At 42.0% G+C, this 18,721-nt stretch overlaps 1 protein-coding gene across 1 annotated transcript in view; it reads right to left on the minus strand.

Annotated features, from left to right (window-relative positions):
* The window catches only part of LOC130476296 (tyrosine-protein kinase JAK2-like), a 75,666-nt gene that overhangs the window by 23,535 nt on the left and 33,410 nt on the right, over positions 1-18,721 (minus strand). The window contains exons 7-12 of the mRNA XM_056848219.1: positions 17,259-17,416; positions 8,045-8,156; positions 6,575-6,761; positions 5,976-6,103; positions 3,257-3,391; positions 1,020-1,107 (exon numbers count right to left, since the gene is read on the minus strand). Of these exons, the coding sequence (XP_056704197.1) occupies positions 1,020-1,107; positions 3,257-3,391; positions 5,976-6,103; positions 6,575-6,761; positions 8,045-8,156; positions 17,259-17,416 (808 nt within the window). The remainder of the gene's footprint in view (positions 1-1,019; positions 1,108-3,256; positions 3,392-5,975; positions 6,104-6,574; positions 6,762-8,044; positions 8,157-17,258; positions 17,417-18,721) is intronic.

An 18,721-nucleotide genomic window follows, 5' to 3' on the forward strand; every position in this document is an offset into this window, starting at 1 on the left:
AAAAACAAAAACAAAAGATATTCCAAGCCATCAATACTTTCTAACTTCATTGCTTTCACACTTCAAAATCATTATGACACTTAATTCAAGATTGTGCCACATTTGGAAAAAAGGCTATTTTTCTTGTAGTCTAGTGTGTATTTCCAATTATGCATCATACTTAAAAAAAAAACCTCAACTATACTGATACCTATATCTTTTAGGAAGGAAGAAAGCCACTGATACCACTGCAGTTTTTTAAATTTCCCTTTCCTTGTCTGTATGAGGAGGATGGCTGGTGCAAGAAGCCCCACCCCACCCCACCCCACGCCCATGCCATTATAGGCATAGGTGAACAAGGGTCCAGCAGGCACTAAACTTCAGGTCAGATTTGACCAATTGCTGCTTTAACTACTAAATGAAAGAGCTGAGATACAAGGCTTCCATATTGCTGAGAGTTTTTATCTTCCTTTGAAACCTGTGAAAACTAGCTAACTTTAGGTGTTCAGAACAGGAAGAGGTGGGAGGGGAAAAGGAGTTAAAGTACAAGGGCAGATTTTAAGAGCATGACTATTCAGAAGTTTATAAAATTACAGAATGGCCATTCTTTACAACTAATCTTATGAGGTTTGAAGATCTATTTTCCAATCTTCTGGAACAGTGGAAACAGAAGGTATGGGCAAGTGACATACACTTATAATGGAGATTGTAGATCTCATCTCCAGTAAAATTAAACGAGAAACCAAACATGTGATTTACAACTAAGGTAAAATACACCATTAAATAAGCTTTTTAAAACAAAACAGCCTCCAAATATTTACTCTGGAGGTGCAGCAGTTTGCACACACACACACACAAGAACGTGCTGACGGGTACAAACGGCTTGTGCTCTGTGCATCTCCCACTCTTCCACATCAGTACCTGAACACTGTCAAACAATGTTTACCCTGACTGCGATGTAAATAAAATTCTGAAATAAATATTTATACAGTACATTATTACTCTAATGTGAATATGAAACATTAATTGGCTTTACTCACTTTCCTCTCCATAGACACAAACTCCATAATTTAATACCAAGTGCTTGTAAGAAAGTTGACTCATCATGCTTGCTGCCTCAAAGAAAGACTGCAAGAGAACATGAACAGCAATTAGTGAAGAGAATCCTGATGGGAACTGTCTGGAATTAAGTCTCAGTAAAACCCACCTATATTTTCACACAACTTCCTCTTCCAACCTTCCACAACAATACTGCATAACTGTGGTTTACCATTGGTCTCTGCAGGCCCATTTGAATTGTTTTGGTTACACTGCATAACCACTTTGATAATAAATCAATCCAATTTACTGGCAGAATGAAAATCCCTAAGGAGCACATTAGGACTCTTCACACTGCAGAAGGAGGGGCTATTTTCAATGCACATAGAAATGTCTGACAGTTTCACAGCAATGGAAGTAATTAAAGTCGGCTGCGACTTGAAGGCACTTTACACACACACACAATTGCTCTAGCACTGGGTTACAGCACTTAATCTGTATACACAAGGCACACACCCCCAGCCGACTCCTTGAGGCCTTACTAAGCTGTGGCACCAGACATGCCATTTGCCTGGTTCAGGTGGGCATTCTCCTGTTGCTGGGCCCTCCCATCTGCCCTTGCCTCTGGGCTGGTGGGAGAACAGGGCTGGTAGTGGAAACGACATTACGCTGTGTGTCAACATCACTCTGGGTGAAAATGTGGGCATGTCAGCCAACACTCTGGAAATCCTATGGTAAAATTATGGCTGTAACTAGGGCTGTTGATTCGGTAAAAACCGAACCGAAAAAATACTGAATAAATGCCATTTCGGTAAATTTCTGGTTCAGGTTTACCAAATCAGCAAAATCTGGGAGGTTGGCAAAGCCGAATTTGCCATTCCCGAAAATTTGGCGTTTATCAGGAATGCCTTTCTCCAGCTCCTGGGAGAGCATATTTGCAGGTAGAGGTCCCGAATTTTCAGGGTAGCTAGAAGGGACTCTCCTTGCAAGAACCTCCAAGTTTGGTAAAGATTGGGTCCGGAGTTATGGGGTCTGGAAGGGGTCACCCCATCCTCCTCCTTTGAAATGCAATGGCTGTGTTCAGAATCTTTAGTGTGATCTTTGCAATGTATCTTTGCAAAGTTCGCCCCATGCCTCCATAGAGATACAATGCAACCTTAAAAATGTGGGACCTCTACCTGCAAAAATGCCCCCCCAGGAGCCGTGGAAATCCGCGAAATGGGTTTAAATGGACGAATTTTTCGGGAATCCCGAATTTAAAGCTGAATTCCCACCTTTACCGGTATAGGGGAATTTAGCATTTGGGTTTTCCTGGGAAAAAAGGCTAATTAAACCCGAACCTGAATTTTCCTGAATTTTTTTCCCCAACAGCTCTAGCTGCAACTCTATGCAGGCTTACCTGGAAGTAAGCCCCACTGAACACAGTGAAAGTTACTTTTGAGTAGACATGTGCAAGACTGGTCCAGATCCCCACCCTGCTGGGAAAAACAGTGGGTGACCTTGAACCAGTTCCTCTTTGATCTAGGCCTAATTTACCACCCAACTACATGCCTCATAAATAAGGGAGGAGAAAATGCTGCCCTGATCTCCTTGGAGGAAGGATAAAACAAGAATGTAATGTATTCCCTGACCATCACCCACTGAGGCACTGAGCAAACCCTACTTAGGTTCTGTAAGGTTGCTGCATCACGTGTTTTCAGACCATCCTCTGTGTCATATAGTAGTGCAGTTGCCATCTGTGTTGTGGTAGAGTTCTTGTGGATTTAATGAGTGGCATGACAAAATTCACCAAGTGAACCTCTCCTCAAACGTCTAGCATGTTGGATTTCAGTATCTCAAGTTATGTGTAGTGATTTCAAAGTAGGAGTTGTGTGCCCCTGACAAAATTACTTCAGTGATCAAGCAGGGCTATTATGAGGGATTGTTGTGACAAAGCTAGGCTGGCTGGCTGGAACTGTAAAAAGGATGCTGTGAGGGTCAAGTGGTGCAAAATGAAGCCTACACATATGGTGGGTAGGTGTGAGAAAAGTGAGGAATGTTGACAGATGTGATGTGCGTGTGTAAAAACTGTCATTTTGTGCCTATCACAGTGGTAAGAACTAGAAACCTGTAACATTCAAAATGAAAGGTGTAACACTCAACATGTTGAAGTGCACTTCTGCACGCTGCTTCTGAGCCATCATGCACCCTCAAATAATTAAGTTCATCATCCATAGAGTGTTCTAAACCAAACACAAACCTCAGAGTAGTTCCTGTGAACTTTATCCAGAACTTTCAGTAGGACTTCAGTTTCATACACCTTGCCATAGTCTCCCTCTTCTTTTCTCATACCTTTGAAAATCTTAGTGAACGTTCCCTGACCAAGGCTTTCATTCTAATAGAAAACAGCATGAGAAGAAAAATGAGGAGGGAGGAGTTAGTTAACTGTAAAAACCTATGAACTGGAAACTAAAGATATTAAGCATGTTGAGGAACAAAGCCTGTTGAGAGAAAATAATCAGGATGGCTTCCACAAAGGGAATTGTGGATTGTGAAGAGCTATAGGAAAATCTATAAGACTGGGTGAGTGGGCAACAATGTGGCAAACTAGTTCAGTGTTGGAACGTATAAGGTGATTTTATTTATTTGTTTAAAACATTTATCAGCCACCTTTCTACCTTACAGGCGTCTTACAAGGCGTCTTACAATATAAACAACAATAAAACACAGTCAAATACATAAAATGTATAACACCACTAATTTAAAATACACAAATTAAAACTGATGGTAGGCAGAAGAACAAAATTAATCAAATGCCATCCTGAATATAATAGCCTTCAGCTGCCTCATAAAGGTCGAAAGTGAGGGGGGCAGGTGCACCTCCCTGGGGAGGTTTTTCCATAATTGTGGAGCTGCCAATGAAAAGGCCCTCTCTCATGTACCCACCATATGAGCTTCTCCGGTTGATGGGACAGTCAAGTGGGCTGTAATCTCTCCCTGTAACCTTAGTTCCCAGGCAGGAATGTATGGGAGAAGATGGTCCTTCAGATACCTCACTCCCAAGCCATGTAGGATTTTAATGGCCAAAACTAACACCTTGAATTGGGCTCAAAAGCAAATCATTAGCCAGTGTAATTGCTATAATATTGCTGTAACATATTCCTAATAACTGCCCCTGACTAGCAGCTTCTGAACACTCTTCAAGAGTAAACCCAAGTACGGTACATTGCAGCAGTCCAGTCTAGATGCAACTAAGACATGGAACATTTTGGCTAGATAAGACTAAACCAAGAATGGGTGCAGATGGCGCACCAACCAAAGTTGGGCAAAAGCTCTCCGAACCACAGCAGCCCCCTGATTTTCTAAGGTTTCTACTGTGTTGAACAGCACTCCCAAACTGCAAACCTGGCTTTTCAAGGGAAGCGTAACCCCATCCAAGACAAGCTCTCAAGTCCCTGGTCTGCCTTTCTATGAACCCACAGAACCTCTGTCTTGTCAGGATTTCAGATTGTTCATCCTCATCCAACTCATTACTGACTCTGAGCACCAGTTGATAACATCAACAGCTTCTTTGGAATTAGGTGGAAAGGAAAGGTAGAGCTGGCTATCATCCACATATTGGTGACACTGCAGCCCAAACATCCTGATGACCTCTCCCAGTGGCATCATATAGAAATTAAATAGCATGTGGGATACGATCAAACCCTGTGGAGCACCACAGACCAAAGGCTATGGGGCAGAGCTGGAATTCCCTAGCAACAACTTCTGGGACCGACCTCCCAGATAGGACTCGAACCTTTGTAACAGCCTTTAGTCTCAGCAAGAAAGGTAGACTATAAATAACCAAAATAAATAAATAAAAAGAAGGCCAAAGGGGACATGACAGAAATTTATAAAATTATGCATGTGTAAGAAAGTGGACAGAGGGAGCTTTTTATCCTTCTCCTACAGTATTAGAACTCAAGGGCACCTAATGAAGTTGCTGGACAATAGGTACAGGACAGACAAAAGGAAATACTTTTTAAAGTAAATTGTAGAATTCACTGTAAACGAAGGTCTGGCTATGAGCAAATGACTTTAAAAGAGGGTTAAGACAGATTCATGGAGGAGAGGTCTATCAATGGCTACTAGCCATGGTGACTAAAGAGACCCTCTATGCTGTTAGTTGGCCTTCCAAAAGAAGTGGTTGGCTACTGTGTGGAACAGGATACTAGACTAAATAGATCACTGGTCTGACCAGCATGGCTGTTCTTACATAAACACGAGTGTACATTTTAAAACAAATGACTGTAATCAGGCTCAGAAATAGCATCAATTGAATAATTGTCCTTAAATGCTGTCAAAATTAAATCCCAGAGGTCTACAGTGCTTGCACACACCACAAGAAAGGCTTAAAAGGCCAAACCTACACATGATTATTCAAATGGAAGTCCCACTAACTCCATTCATTCTTATTCCCACAGAACTATGCATGGGATTGCTCGACTTCCCTGTCTGAGAGGGAAAAGTAGAAGCTGCTGGAGCAAATGACAAATAGTTTATTTATATACATGGCTGAAATCAAATGAGCAAACATATGCAGTTACACAGGAGTAAGCTTCACTGAATTTAACAGAATTCAGAGAGATGTTAGAGCCCAACTGTACGCATATTTGCTCCCACTATGCTAGGAAAAAACTGTAGCATCCAGCTTTTCAAAAATTTATTGGTGGAAGGTACACATTCATTTCCCAATGTATAATTAAAGGATACACTTGCATACTGAGTTCAAGTCCCCTGGTTGCATGCACACTTAGCAACTGTGCAGATTCTATATGAACCGTACGTAGTTCTTGTGCCTGTGGGTACAGAATCTCCAGTACTGCATTCCTGAGAAATATTGTCATTGCGTTTGAATTTATGGAATTTAATCCTGAGTAACTGCATTTAGTTAAGATCTGGGTGTTACACAGACAAGGATTCAGGTCCAGAGAACTTACAAATATCAAATCTTCATTGGAAATTTTGTGAAAGACCATCTGGTTGATGTTATTGTGCCTCTGCAAGGTGGGTGACGTTGGTATATCAGACACTCCATTGCTTCTGAATACTAGGAGGTTCGATTTATCTGTTGAGAAGAAGCCAGAGAGCATCACCTGATGACTCACAGCAAAGAATGCAAATGATTACTACAACAAGTATTACAAAAACAGACATTGGCTTATCCTAAGCATAGCTTCTGATTGCTAAGGCTAACAACCAGCACAGTAGGAAAAGATTCGGTATAACTCCCCATAGTTTCACCATAATCACTTAAATAAATGAAGCCTCAAAGAATCAAGCATCTCCCTTTACCTAGCCCCAGAACCAATCAACAATCAAAAGTTGCCAAAGGCCTGGGAACTCCCTTCTTTTCACATTTGACCTATCAGGGAGAATACCTATTAGCTCACCAAGATTCCCCTCCTTTCTCTGGCTCAAGGGTCGGGCCACGTACTAAAACCAGACAAATTACATAAAATAGAGTTCTAAGGAATAAAAAGTCAACTGGAGAAGAATTTTAAACATTTGAGTAATATTCACTAAGGAAGTCCTTTACCTTTTGGCTTTGGTGGGCAGCATCTGGTAAACTGGAAAATGATGCTGTCTGATCGTACAGTTTCTGTCCGGTAACAATTCAACAAATCTGGGAGGTTTGTAAAGCTTCTTCTTGTACCAGTGAGATTATACTCTCCACTTTCACTTTTGGTTATTAAACAATGCTTGTAATCAGTGATGCTGTCACGCTGTAGAATTGGACAAGGTGTGGGGAGAAGAAAATACATTTTTGAAAAATGCTTTCTTCATGCTCTATCAACGTTTTTAAAAAAAGGTTGTCTCTTTTTTTTGTACTCTGCCAAAGAAGTAACTACATAAATTTTATATTCTCATTAAAGTAGATTAGAATTTTATGGGTGGAAGATAATTTATCCTTTAACTTTCTTTCAAACATCCTCCTAACGACACAAGGGAATCCTTGCAGGAATGATTTCTACCTTCTCACACTGAATGTCTAACTGACATTAACCAACTGGTGGTTTAATGTAGAACTTATCGGAAGGGGGTGAAAAAAAAAACAGTATGGAAGTGATACTTGGAATCTGCTGAATAGGGAATGTTCCCCTCTGGTGGCACCCTGCAAATGGGTAAGATTGGCAACTGCATGTTCACACGCATTCTCTATCATTCTGCAAAATGTGCAAAAAACATGTTCAGGAGGGTATCTTTACAAGACTTTAGTAGAATCAAGCAGTCCAGGAAAGCGACTTTACAATGGAGTTGAACTGTAGCACACTGCAATAACCTTGCTTTTACTGCATTGTCTTCTACTTTTGTAGTTCCACTATACCTTGCCTAGGCAGTTGTGGTTTGCATTGTCTACTATTCTGTAATCCTAGTCCAATTGCATGGTTCATTAGATGTCTTATGCTGTATGGCTGCATTTTTTAAAAAATTCTGCAATCCGCCTTGAGTCTTAGAAAGGTGGGATATAAATAAGTAAAATAAATAAATTTAAGGATGTTAAACAATAGCTAATTCACATTAACTGATTTTCAGATATGTGCCCAGATCATTATTGTTATTTAATATTTCAACTGGAAACCCCCATCAAATGGATGTCAAGGGTAATAACACTCTAATTCAAGCTTTTAACTTCTTGGCATCAGAAATCAGGATCAGTACAGAATAAATCTCACAGACTAGGCATCAAGTAACCAATCTCTGCTAGGAACGTCAACTGCTTCTACAATAATTTTCTGTGCAACAATGATTTGATATAGGAATAGTGAACAGAAGTCTGTTCCGAAATTACAACTAAAACAAGTTTATCTAAAGACTTTACAGTTTTAAAGGAATTGTCAGCAATCTCCCATTCAAATCTGAAACTACATATATTTTGTTCAAATGTTTTATGCTATTAATTTCCTACGCATTCTTTAAAGATGGAGGAAGCCAATTAAATTCTGAAGTAATTTGAAGTAAAAATCAGAAAAGTCAAAGGAGTTGAATTCTGATCCTCAGTACTAACCTGCACAGCAAAGGTCAGAAAGTATTTCTTAAACTCTTTCGGACTGCAACGAAGAACATAATACCCAGTCTGATTGCCGGCTTTCTTCAGTTTACTGATTGCAAAGTCCATACTGTTTAAAAAAAAAACCCAAGAGAAGCAACATTTTTTTACTTTTGAAAAGTTTTTTACTTTTGAAAAGCTGAACTTCAGCCTACAGCCAGATATTTTAATGCCCAATCAAGAGTTTTATTAAACACAGTATCTGTTTATTATTGCTTACAGATTACAGCATCTGTTTACCTTTCTCTGGTCTACTGTTGACAAAGTTAATGAAAAAGTTCTGCCAATTCTGAAGTGCCAGCTGCCAGAAACCCAGCAACAGCCAGATTCATCAAGCTGGCCAGCTGGAGAGGTGGGGATGAGGTGTGTAAATCCCTAAAAACACAGAGGAATGTATGGTGGCTGATGAGGAGGAGCTTGCTCTCTAGGCAATGCTGGTTAACTGAGCATTCTGCATAATTGAGTGCTGGATAACAAAGCATTTACTGAATATAGATTCACATAGCCTCACCTGTGAACAATGTGGGCTACTGCTCTTGTATGAGGAAAAAGGGAAATGTTGACATGGCAGATTCCTGTTAAAAGCCAGTCTGCACTTTGGGAAAGTAATGGAAGGTAGGGTTTTGACCATCAGGGCAAAAGCTGCTTAATCACTGGTATTGTTAATAATTGAGCAGAAGCTGCTTAATCATTGGTATTGTTAACAAACTGCTGAAACTAACATGGCAACTGACAAATAAATGTGAGTCATACTAGAAATAATCTGGTTATAATAAAACATAACATTATACTTTAATTTTGAACAAATTGATAGCGTCATTACTTTGAGATCTCCTGCATAGGACAAGCCAGGTCAAAACACTATCAGGTAAGTGACTGCCATCTGACTCTAGGATGCATAAAAGCAGTGTCAGCCCCCCACAATGGGTTTTATAGGTGATGGCCACACCTCAGACCATACCCTTTGAAGGGGTACCCTTTTCCAAATGCAGCCTCAGCAGAGAAAGGTGAATTTGGCCCTCTGGACTTCTCAAGGAGAAGCTCCACCGAACATTTAGTTCTTCAGAAGACAGTATAGTAGACAAGAGTAACAGCCTGAAATAACCTTTCTGTAGAGAATGGTGTGTGTGTGTGTGGGGGGGGGGGTGAGCAATCTGTACTCACAGCAATTTCCTTTGCTAGCAATTTTCTATGTTCCCGCATAATAATTTAAGATACTGATATCTGAATTGCCTTTTCTTCACAACTTAAATTCTATTTTTGCCAGACCCTGCAGTGAACACATTAAGAAATCCTCAGCTTATGACATCATACATTATCACCACGGTTATGGTTGGGAGTTCTTAAGTTCATTATCTGTTCACAGCATGCCAGATTCAGAAGTGAACAGTGAATAGAAGAAAACGTCTTTAACTTTGTTTTAAGATTTGTGGGTTAAAATCAAAAAAATAAATCTAACACAATAATCAAGACCTATTCATACGTTGGGTATCGCATGGAAAATGGCAGATTGATCAGACGTGTTTTCTTACACGTCCTGCCTCTCCCCTTTGGGACTCTAATGCTAGGATTGAGGCTGGGTGGGGTAAGGATTTTTTTGTTCCTATAGCCCCCCCCCCCCTATTTTGAGTGCCTTGTTTTCCAGCTGCTTGCTGCGATACCAGCAGGCTTGGTTTTTTTCAAAGGGAAGAACCATGAGCTTGTCCCGGTAAGATCCAGCCTCCACCAACTGTGTTGTTTGTTTTGTTTTGTAGTTTTTGTTTGTGTGAGTGTATGTGTGAATGATCACAACTGGACTAGGCAAAACTGACTTCTACCTAGAAAACAAGTTTATCAGAGTGAGATCAAGGGAGGAAGAAAAAAGACATGCTGCATCAGATTGCTGCTGCTTCGCTCTTCAAAACAAAGTACAATTTCACACTTTGAGCTCTCGAACTGGCTTGAATATTCATCTAAGTGGGGACAGGGAAAATGCTGGGCTTTGGATTCCCTTAAGAAAAAATCTAAATAAGAATCAAACTGACAGAAAGGAAACAAAGCAGAGGATACACACACACACCTCCGTTTGTTTTGACTGCCAAAGTAAAGCTGCTTGTCTGGGAAGGAGAATGGCATTGACTGAATAGAGAAGCTGAAATGGGGGGGTCCCCGAAGTCACTGAATAAGTGGCTGGACTACTCTCATCCCTGAGTAGGATCTGAAGTGGCATCAAGATCTGTCAGATAAGCAGTGGAAGAAAGTTAATTGCTCCTCTATAAACCCACAGTTCCTGTTTGAACTTTTTGCTTTCATTCTCACTGTAATGACATGCTATTGAATAAACTTTTGAACTGAGATAAGAGAATCAATTTTGGTACAACTAAAGACTTTTATTTGGTTATTGCTTACAGCCTCAGGTGTTGCCAAGGGCACACCTTGTGGATACAATTTACCATTCTCTCTCAGTGCTTTTAAGACTTACAAGACCAATGCTACACTAAAAGGATTATAAATAAATCACAGGAAGCCACAGCCTTCAATATGCAAGGCTGTCAAAGATAGGACATTTTGGAGGACTTTCATTCATAGGGTCGCCATGAGTCGGAAGTGACTTGACGGCACTTAACACACACACACACCACACACACACACACACACACACACAAATAAATCACTCATACCGTATATACTCGTGTATAAGCCGAGTTTTTCAGCCCCAAAAAAGGGCTGAAAAAGCCGGCCTCGGCTTATACACGGGTCAATACGGTAGAAGGGGGAAGGAGGGAGGAGGGAGGAGGGAGAGGGGAACTTACCTCTGCTGCCGAGCCACCGCCATTTTCTCCCGCCGGGAGGGGCCCTGGGCAGCCTCTCTGCAGTCGCAGAGAGGCTGCCTTGGCCCCCCCTCCGGCCCCCGCCGCCATTTTCTCCCGCCGGGAGGGGCCCTGGGCAGCCTCTCTGCAGTCGCAGAGAGGCTGCCTTGGCCCCCCCCTCCGGCCCCCGCCGCCATTTTCTCCCGCCGGGAGGGGCCCTGGGCAGCCTCTCTGCAGTCGCAGAAAGGCTTCCCCGGCCCTCCCGTCCCCCGCTGCATTTTCCCCGCTGGGAGGGGCCATGGGAGGCCCCTGCCCGTCGCGCCGCTACCGCCCACGCGCCTGGGCGCCTTCCTCCGGCCGGCAGCGGCCTGGAGGGGCCTCCTGCCAGCCCAGGAAGGACGCGCCGCCGCCGCTTTGCCGCCTCTCCAGGTAAGGAGTGGGTTCAGGGTCTTTTCCCCCTCCCCCCTTGGATGGGACTGGGGTCGGGGTGGGTTGGGGTCGGGGCCGCCATTTTAGAGCGCAGCATTGCGGGTAAAGGAAATTTCTTATTGCCCCTCGGCTTATACGCGGGTCAATAAGAAATTCCCTTTTCTGGCCTCTAATTTGGGGGGTCGGCTTATACTCGGGTCGGCTTATACCCGAGTATATACGGTATATATTTTTTGCTTTAGACAGCAGATTTGGGTTTCCTTGATAGTGGACAACATTTTACTATTTCCTTTCCTTGTTTATATGAAATTGAGAAGAGAACCATGGCAAACATATCAAAAGTTTCACTAGCAGCAAAAATCCAAGCTATAGCAAATCAAGTGGAGGGGTTAGAGGAAATACTAAGATCTGAGTTTAATTCTATTGAAACAGAAATGAGAGGAATGCAATCAGATATCAAATCATTGATTTTGGAAAATACAGAGGTTACAAAAATTGAATATCATGTGGTGTTGGCACAAGTTCAAAAGCAAGGTCCTGAGGAAGATTATAAGAAAAATAATATGGAGGGAAGCTCCAGAGAACCAAAGAAAGATCAACCCTTTTTTGTGAAAAGGAAAAGCCCACTGCCCCATAAAGGCAAGCAAACACAAATTTTTCAAGATGTGTCTGTCAGAGCAATTAAAAAAAGGAAAAGATACAACTCTTTAAGACAGATTTCTTGGAAGAGAGAAACAAGATACTGTTGGCGGTTTCCTTTTGTAGCAGATTTGTCGACAAGAGAATTGACCACACAGGAAAGGATGGAAGAAAAAGGAAGGAAATCACGGGGAAAGAATTGAAGCAAAAAAGTCACTAATTTTAAAGAAAAAGATAATAGGGACAAACAGAAGAATCTACTGAAGGACACGTCCAGTGATGGTTAAGCTGATAAATCTCGATGACAAAAAAGTCATGGAAGAGTGTGGGAAAAAGCAGAGATTTTACTATGATCGTATGTGTTAAGAATCTTGACTTATTAATGCTTATACTTATACTGAGATTATTATATTATAGAACATGTAAAAAATGCTAATTATGATTACATGTGTCATGATCTCTAACCTGATTTACTAATGAAAACATATTGTCTAAAAATGTTATTGAATAGTTAAAATAAGTTAAGACACATATAGATAGTGAATAGAAAAACCAACAATTTATTTATAGTTGAGAATTCAAATAATAATGGAAGAGTGGGAGAAAATCAGAGCTTGAATTATGATTATATATATTAAGAATTTTAATTTGACTTAGTAATGCTACATATGTATTCAAATTAAGAAATATTATAAGATAAGGTAAAGGTCCCCAGTGCAAGCACCGGGTCATTCCTGACCCATGGGGTGACGTCACATCCTGACGTTTCCAAGGCAGACTTTGTTTGCGGGGTGGTTTGCCAGTGCCCCAGTCATCTTCCCTTTACCCCCAGCAAGCTGGGTACTCATTTGACTGACCTCGGAAGGATGGAAGGCTGAGTCAACCTTGAGCCGGCTACCTGAAACCAACTTCCGTCAGGATCGAACTCAGGTCGTGAGCAGAGCTTTTGACTGCAGTACTGCAGCTTAACACTCTGCACCACGGAGATTATATATTAATTATAATCATAATTAACAATTTTAACATGTTATAGAACATGTTAAAATTGTTAATTATGATTATAAGTATTAAGAATTCTAATCTAATCTACTAATGCAAATACTTTGTTTAAAAAATGTTACTGAATAAGTCAAATAAGTCAAGAATTATATAATAAACTGTGAACAGAAAAAATAAACAATTTATTCATAATAACTTATAACAATATACACAATTAAGGTCGTATTAATTTTGAAGACTGCGAAAAACTGAGTTAGTGATGCCTCTGGTGCTGCAGAGGGAACTGGGGTCAAAACTGTGCCAGAGGCAGAAGCAGTAGAGGGTGGGTTCTGCGACTTCGAGCAACAAAGCCCTCTTCCAGAGATCAGCCTTAAGTCGGGAGTCTCTCTCATCTCTGGCTTTCTTAGTAAATTTTTGGCACACTTTACAGGCCGAGACATTATGGGTCTCCCCCAGGCAAAGTACGCAGCTTTCATGCCTGTCCAATTGGGGCATTTTGGTCTTGCAGCCCATACACCTTTTGAAAAGGGGCTTAGGCATGGTCCGAAGAATGTAGATGAGGTTAGGCAAGCTCAGCTACCCACACACTCACAGTTAAATACACGAAGCTCCTAAAAACACGTCTGATCATCGCGGTGGCAAAAAAGGAACTGAGGGAAGGAGGAGGTGCCTCCCGGAGCATGGGACGTTTGGGCAGGAAAGATGTCTCTGGCTGTGTAGGAGAGCGCCTCCTAGTGGCTCTAAGCTAAAGTCTGTCCGGTGGTAGGCCTGCGCACAGGCCCAGTCCCAAATGCGGGGCTGCACGAAACCAAAGATGAATATATATAGACAGTGGACAGAAAAAAACAAATAATTTGATAACTTAAATAATAACATAAATAACTGTGGTTACATCAAATATGAAGACCCAACTACATAATTATATGAGAAATAATAAGGGCAAACTATCCCTTCTTTTTCACTTTTATATGATAAAATGCTGATAAAGTAAGAAGGTAGAACAGAACAGCTATACTCTGAGTAAAATAGATTAAGATAGATTATATAAAATAGATATGTAAGATCTTATAAAATAGATATGTAAGATCAAAGTGTAATAGTCTGTATTGTGTTTGTATATTGTTCATGTTTATGGTGTTCTATGTTTAGAAAAATACAAACGTTCAAAAAATAGACCTATCCATATGTTCATGCCAAGATTTTCACCAAATTTCAAGACGATAATACGTATTGAACACCAGTGGTCCTAACCCAGCTTCAGGGAGAGACAATTAGTCCTATGTAGCAACTGGAGACATTCCAAGTGTTCCAAAGCACCCCTGCCAATTCAATAGAACCCAAAATGATTATCTTGATGTGGCTAGAATATGCAGTCAGGTTCACATTGGTACTGGCTATACACGTGAAAGACTATTTGCTTAACACTGATTATACTTGCTGGATTGGGACAACCATCTCTCAAGAAAGGGAAACATTTCTTTTTTGATGACATGTCTGGCTTTGTGGGTTACCATGGTAAAGCAGCTGCTGGAGCAAATGGTGCATTGCTGACCTAGTCACTCCAGGAAAGAAATAGGAAGTTACCAGAATGGGTGTATGACATCACCTTTGCAGGGGTCCAAGAAGCTGGAGGGAGCATACAGATGATCCCCCCCCCCCACCAAACACATGCACACTCCTTTTACTTTTGTTACCAACAAGGCTTCTGTAAAGGCCCCTTGTGACAGAGAAGGGGTGAATCTGCAGTAAACTCACAGAAACCAAGAATGGGCGGAGCCAAAAGGCTGACACTCTGAACTCTGAGGGAGAGAAAGGATTCGAAGCTTGGTAACCAGCCTGAGAGGAGGCTGAGATAGATTCTGAGCTTGGTAGCGAGACTGAGAAGCAGCGTGACTGTACTCTGTGAACCTAAGGGGTTCTGTAAAGCCTAAACTAGTAGAACACACAACCTGTGGAGTGACAGGATTGAGAACTGGGTGGGAAAGGGCCCTTTCTCAGGTCACAAAGGGGAATTAGTCTCTGGGGCAGAGCTATTCCGGTTGCAGGGTGGTGTGGAGGATTACTGCCCCTGGCGTGGGGAGGTTCAGTGAGAACTGGAAGAGGGATTTTTGGATATTTCCCCAAACTTCTGGATGTTCTCTGAGTAGAAAGGGTTTCAAAGACCCTTCACTCCTGTTAGCCAGGCTGGGAACAGAGTCTGCGAAACTGATCTGTAACAGTTCTGAGGGACAGAACTAAGCTTGTAACCTAAGTACTGAAGGAACTTAACTTGAGAAACATCTAAGCTAAAGACAATCTGAGTAACATCTGAACTAAGCTATCTCTCTGAAAGAATCTTGTGTACATATATGTGATTTTGAGTTTTCCCTCCTAGTCTGCCTTTTCCTTAAAATCCATGTTGTGAGTTCTGTTCAATAAACTTCCCTGTTCTGTTTGTTAAAGTTAAGAAGCCTCTTGGGTCAAATTTCTCTCTGAGGTAAATACAGGTGTGGGACTAGAGGAGAAGAAAAATAATCTCCTCACAATACACTCAGGCTAACACTTTCCCTCAGCATATTCAGTCAGGCTGAGAGAGTGGGATATTAAAGAGGGTAAAAAGAGGGGTGTATCATTCCCCTCTACCAGCAGCCAGCAACACCCACATCCCACAAGGCCCTCGGGGAGAATTTGGAGAAGCAACACACCCTCATCCCACAAGAACTTTCCAGACCCTCATCTCACAAGCCCCTTAGGGACAACTTGTAGAGGCTACTCAGAGGGTGAAGTGACTTCCTCTCTGGCCATACCCTCTCACATTGTGCCATATTAGCCCACACTGGGGAAAGCTCCTCCTGGTCTCAGAACAGGAGGGAGAGGAGGTTGCAGCACCTTCACCCTCTTCTATTCCTTAGATAGCTATTTCCCTTCCAGCACAAAGTCCTGTCCACTTCCCTGGCGTATCCCTAGAACTTCCCTAATGAAAGGTGCCTGCCCCACCCCCCTTTTCCCTAGGTCTAATCCCTGCCCTGCTTGTCAGGCTGTGGTACCTGTTCAGGCCAATCTGGAGCTATGGGTGGGGCATTTGCTCACCCCTTCCTGGCTGCTGACTGCTTCTTAATCCCTCCCCCCAGCCCCTGGCATCTCTCCACCCCAGCCTAAGGCTTGTCCTGACTCTATCCTGTCCCTGGCCTTTTGTCTGGGCCACTGCTGTTGCTGGGCCACTTGCCATTGGCAAGGCTGTTGTCCTCCACAGAATAGGGTCCACTTCCCTGGCAGTCTCAAGGGCTGCTGGGGCCTACTTCTGGCTGGCGCGGGTGTCACCAGGCTCTCGGCAGCTGATGACATCAATGGCCTTGTCATGATGAATCCAGGCTGACTCCTACCCTCGGTGGCTTCTGGACCCTCCCAGCTTGACTCTCTTTCTGGCAGCTGAACTGGCAGTGCTCCTCCCAGCCTCGGGTGAGTGCCTGCCAGTCTGATTGTGAGGGACAGCCCTGCCACGGCCAGTGGGGTCTGGGCAAGTCCAAGCCAGGTGTCATCTCCAGACACAGTGATGCAGTGATGCAATTGGGCTAAAAAGAGCATGAGGAACCACACAGTGCAAAACACACACACACACACAAAAACAACAACAGCCATGCTCTGCTCCACCCAGCTAAAGGGAGAAGGACACCTCTGCACGATGTTATCCCACATGCTTGGTTTCTTTCTGTGGCTGTTACCACACTAGGTATTCCCAGCGATGTATTAAGAGTTTAGAAATGTTATAAAAAATACTTTTCGCACTTTGTTTGGCCCCTTTAGCTGTGAAGACGTCTTCCAATCATTTTTTAGCCGTGGCATCCAAAAACCCTTTTAAAGTGATGTTTTTTATAACATTTCCAAACTCTTGATACATCGCTGGGAATACCTAGTGCGGTAACGGCCTGTGCATGTAGCCAGGGCAGGGCATCTTGGCCAGGGCTCCCCAACACTCACAGTTGCCCTGATCAAGAAAAAGAGCTGATTTGTATATGATGACTTTCTCTACCACTTGAAAATCAAACCGGCTTGCCATCCCATTCCCTTCCCCACAACAATCCTCCTTCTGAGGTAGGTGGGACTGAGAGAAAACTAAGAGAGATGTGACTAGCCCACAGTCACACAGCAGGCTTCATGTGGAGGAGTGGGGAAACCAACCCAGTTCACCAGATTAGCGTCTGCCGCTCATGTGGAGAAGTGAGGAATCAAACCCGGTTCTCCAGATTAAAGTCCACCACTCCAAACCACCACTCTTAACCACTACACCACGCTGGCTCTCAATATTTTGTAAAATGTAAGAAGCATGTACCACTTACGAAACTGGCCCATGGCAATTGCTCTGGATATTTTCAAGCACTGAAGGAGGTGCTACTTCTTTACAGAGGTAATGATGAGCATCTGCAGTTAATCTATAATAGCCATCAATTAACGATACAAAAGAAAGAGCGTCTCTTAATGAATGAAATTCTGCTTCCTGAAAAGATAAAAGGGACAAAATTATATATATTACATAAAAACGTTTCTCTTGCATGCTCAGAACAAATATTCCTGCTCCTACATGCTGATCAATGAAAATGCATGGCAATAGCTGTCAACTGTATTTTGTGAGGGGATGAAGCTCTATTTTACTTCAGAAAAGCCATAACACTTTGATGTCAAGCAATGGAATGTAGATAATCTGGAAAGCTTACAGCCAGCTTGCCTATGTTCTCAACATTATGAACTGTATGTACAATCATGCACAGAGTTAAACAGCACATATTAGGTGCTATTATACATGTGGCCTTTGAAGCACAGCAAAATTTTAAAAAGCAGATTCATTGTTACAAAGATAGTATGTGGTTACAAGTGTGCAAGACCTCACAGGCTGGCATCAAAATAACTAAATCCAAAATAAAAAGTAAATTCTAAAGAGTGGTTCTGTCAAAAAAAGTATATCAATACACAGACCTCTCTTTGCAGACATTATGCCCCCACAAAAAACTTGCATGCTAATTAAGACTCTGTAAATCTAAAATTCAGCAGACAGAGGATGACGATTTGAGTTTTAAAGATCAAATGATGCAATGGTAACTGAATTGAGGGGGAAATATGCTCTCCTTTAAGGTACTTCTTCTAAATCAAGATCAGCTGTCACAGATTAATCCATATACCACAGTACAGGATGAAGTAAAACCTAGATTCCAGACTCCTCCTTTGGGGACTGAAAAATATATTGTTACCTCTCAGCCACTTCCATAAAGGTTTTGTGGTCATCACCATTATTGAATTAATGCTTCCAGCCACTTTGAGGCATGCTGTCCTAATCTAATTTGTGGGCAGAGAAGCCAAAGCTTAGCCTTAGCCATAATGTGGAAGAGATCTGTTCTAGTTTCTGCTCTGCCTCTTGAACCATTCATCAGATTTCAATGGCACATAACAGCTTCCTGGTGATTTTTAAAAAGTTTCTTCCCCATCTCTCAAACTATAGGAAAAGTATCTATGGTGAGTTCACATATTAATTTTTAGAGAAAGGTTTTGGCAAAGGGAAATAAAATTGCCTAAGTGTGCCGTCATGTGGGGAAAAAAGCACAACCAGAAATGTCTGGCATTTCAATAACATCAGGACTGTTCAGACAGGGTTATTCCTCTGGAACCTCTACATGTGCAGAAATTGGAAATAGGTTTCTGGGTTGGATTAGATACTCTGATTCCATTGGGAAATGCTGCATTCAAATAAATACACAGGGGCTCTGAAAGAATACTTATATTTTGCATTCGCTAAGCAGATATAAGTAAG

This window comes from Euleptes europaea, chromosome 4 (assembly GCF_029931775.1).
Source record: "Euleptes europaea isolate rEulEur1 chromosome 4, rEulEur1.hap1, whole genome shotgun sequence".
Lineage (NCBI taxonomy): Eukaryota > Metazoa > Chordata > Lepidosauria > Squamata > Sphaerodactylidae > Euleptes > Euleptes europaea.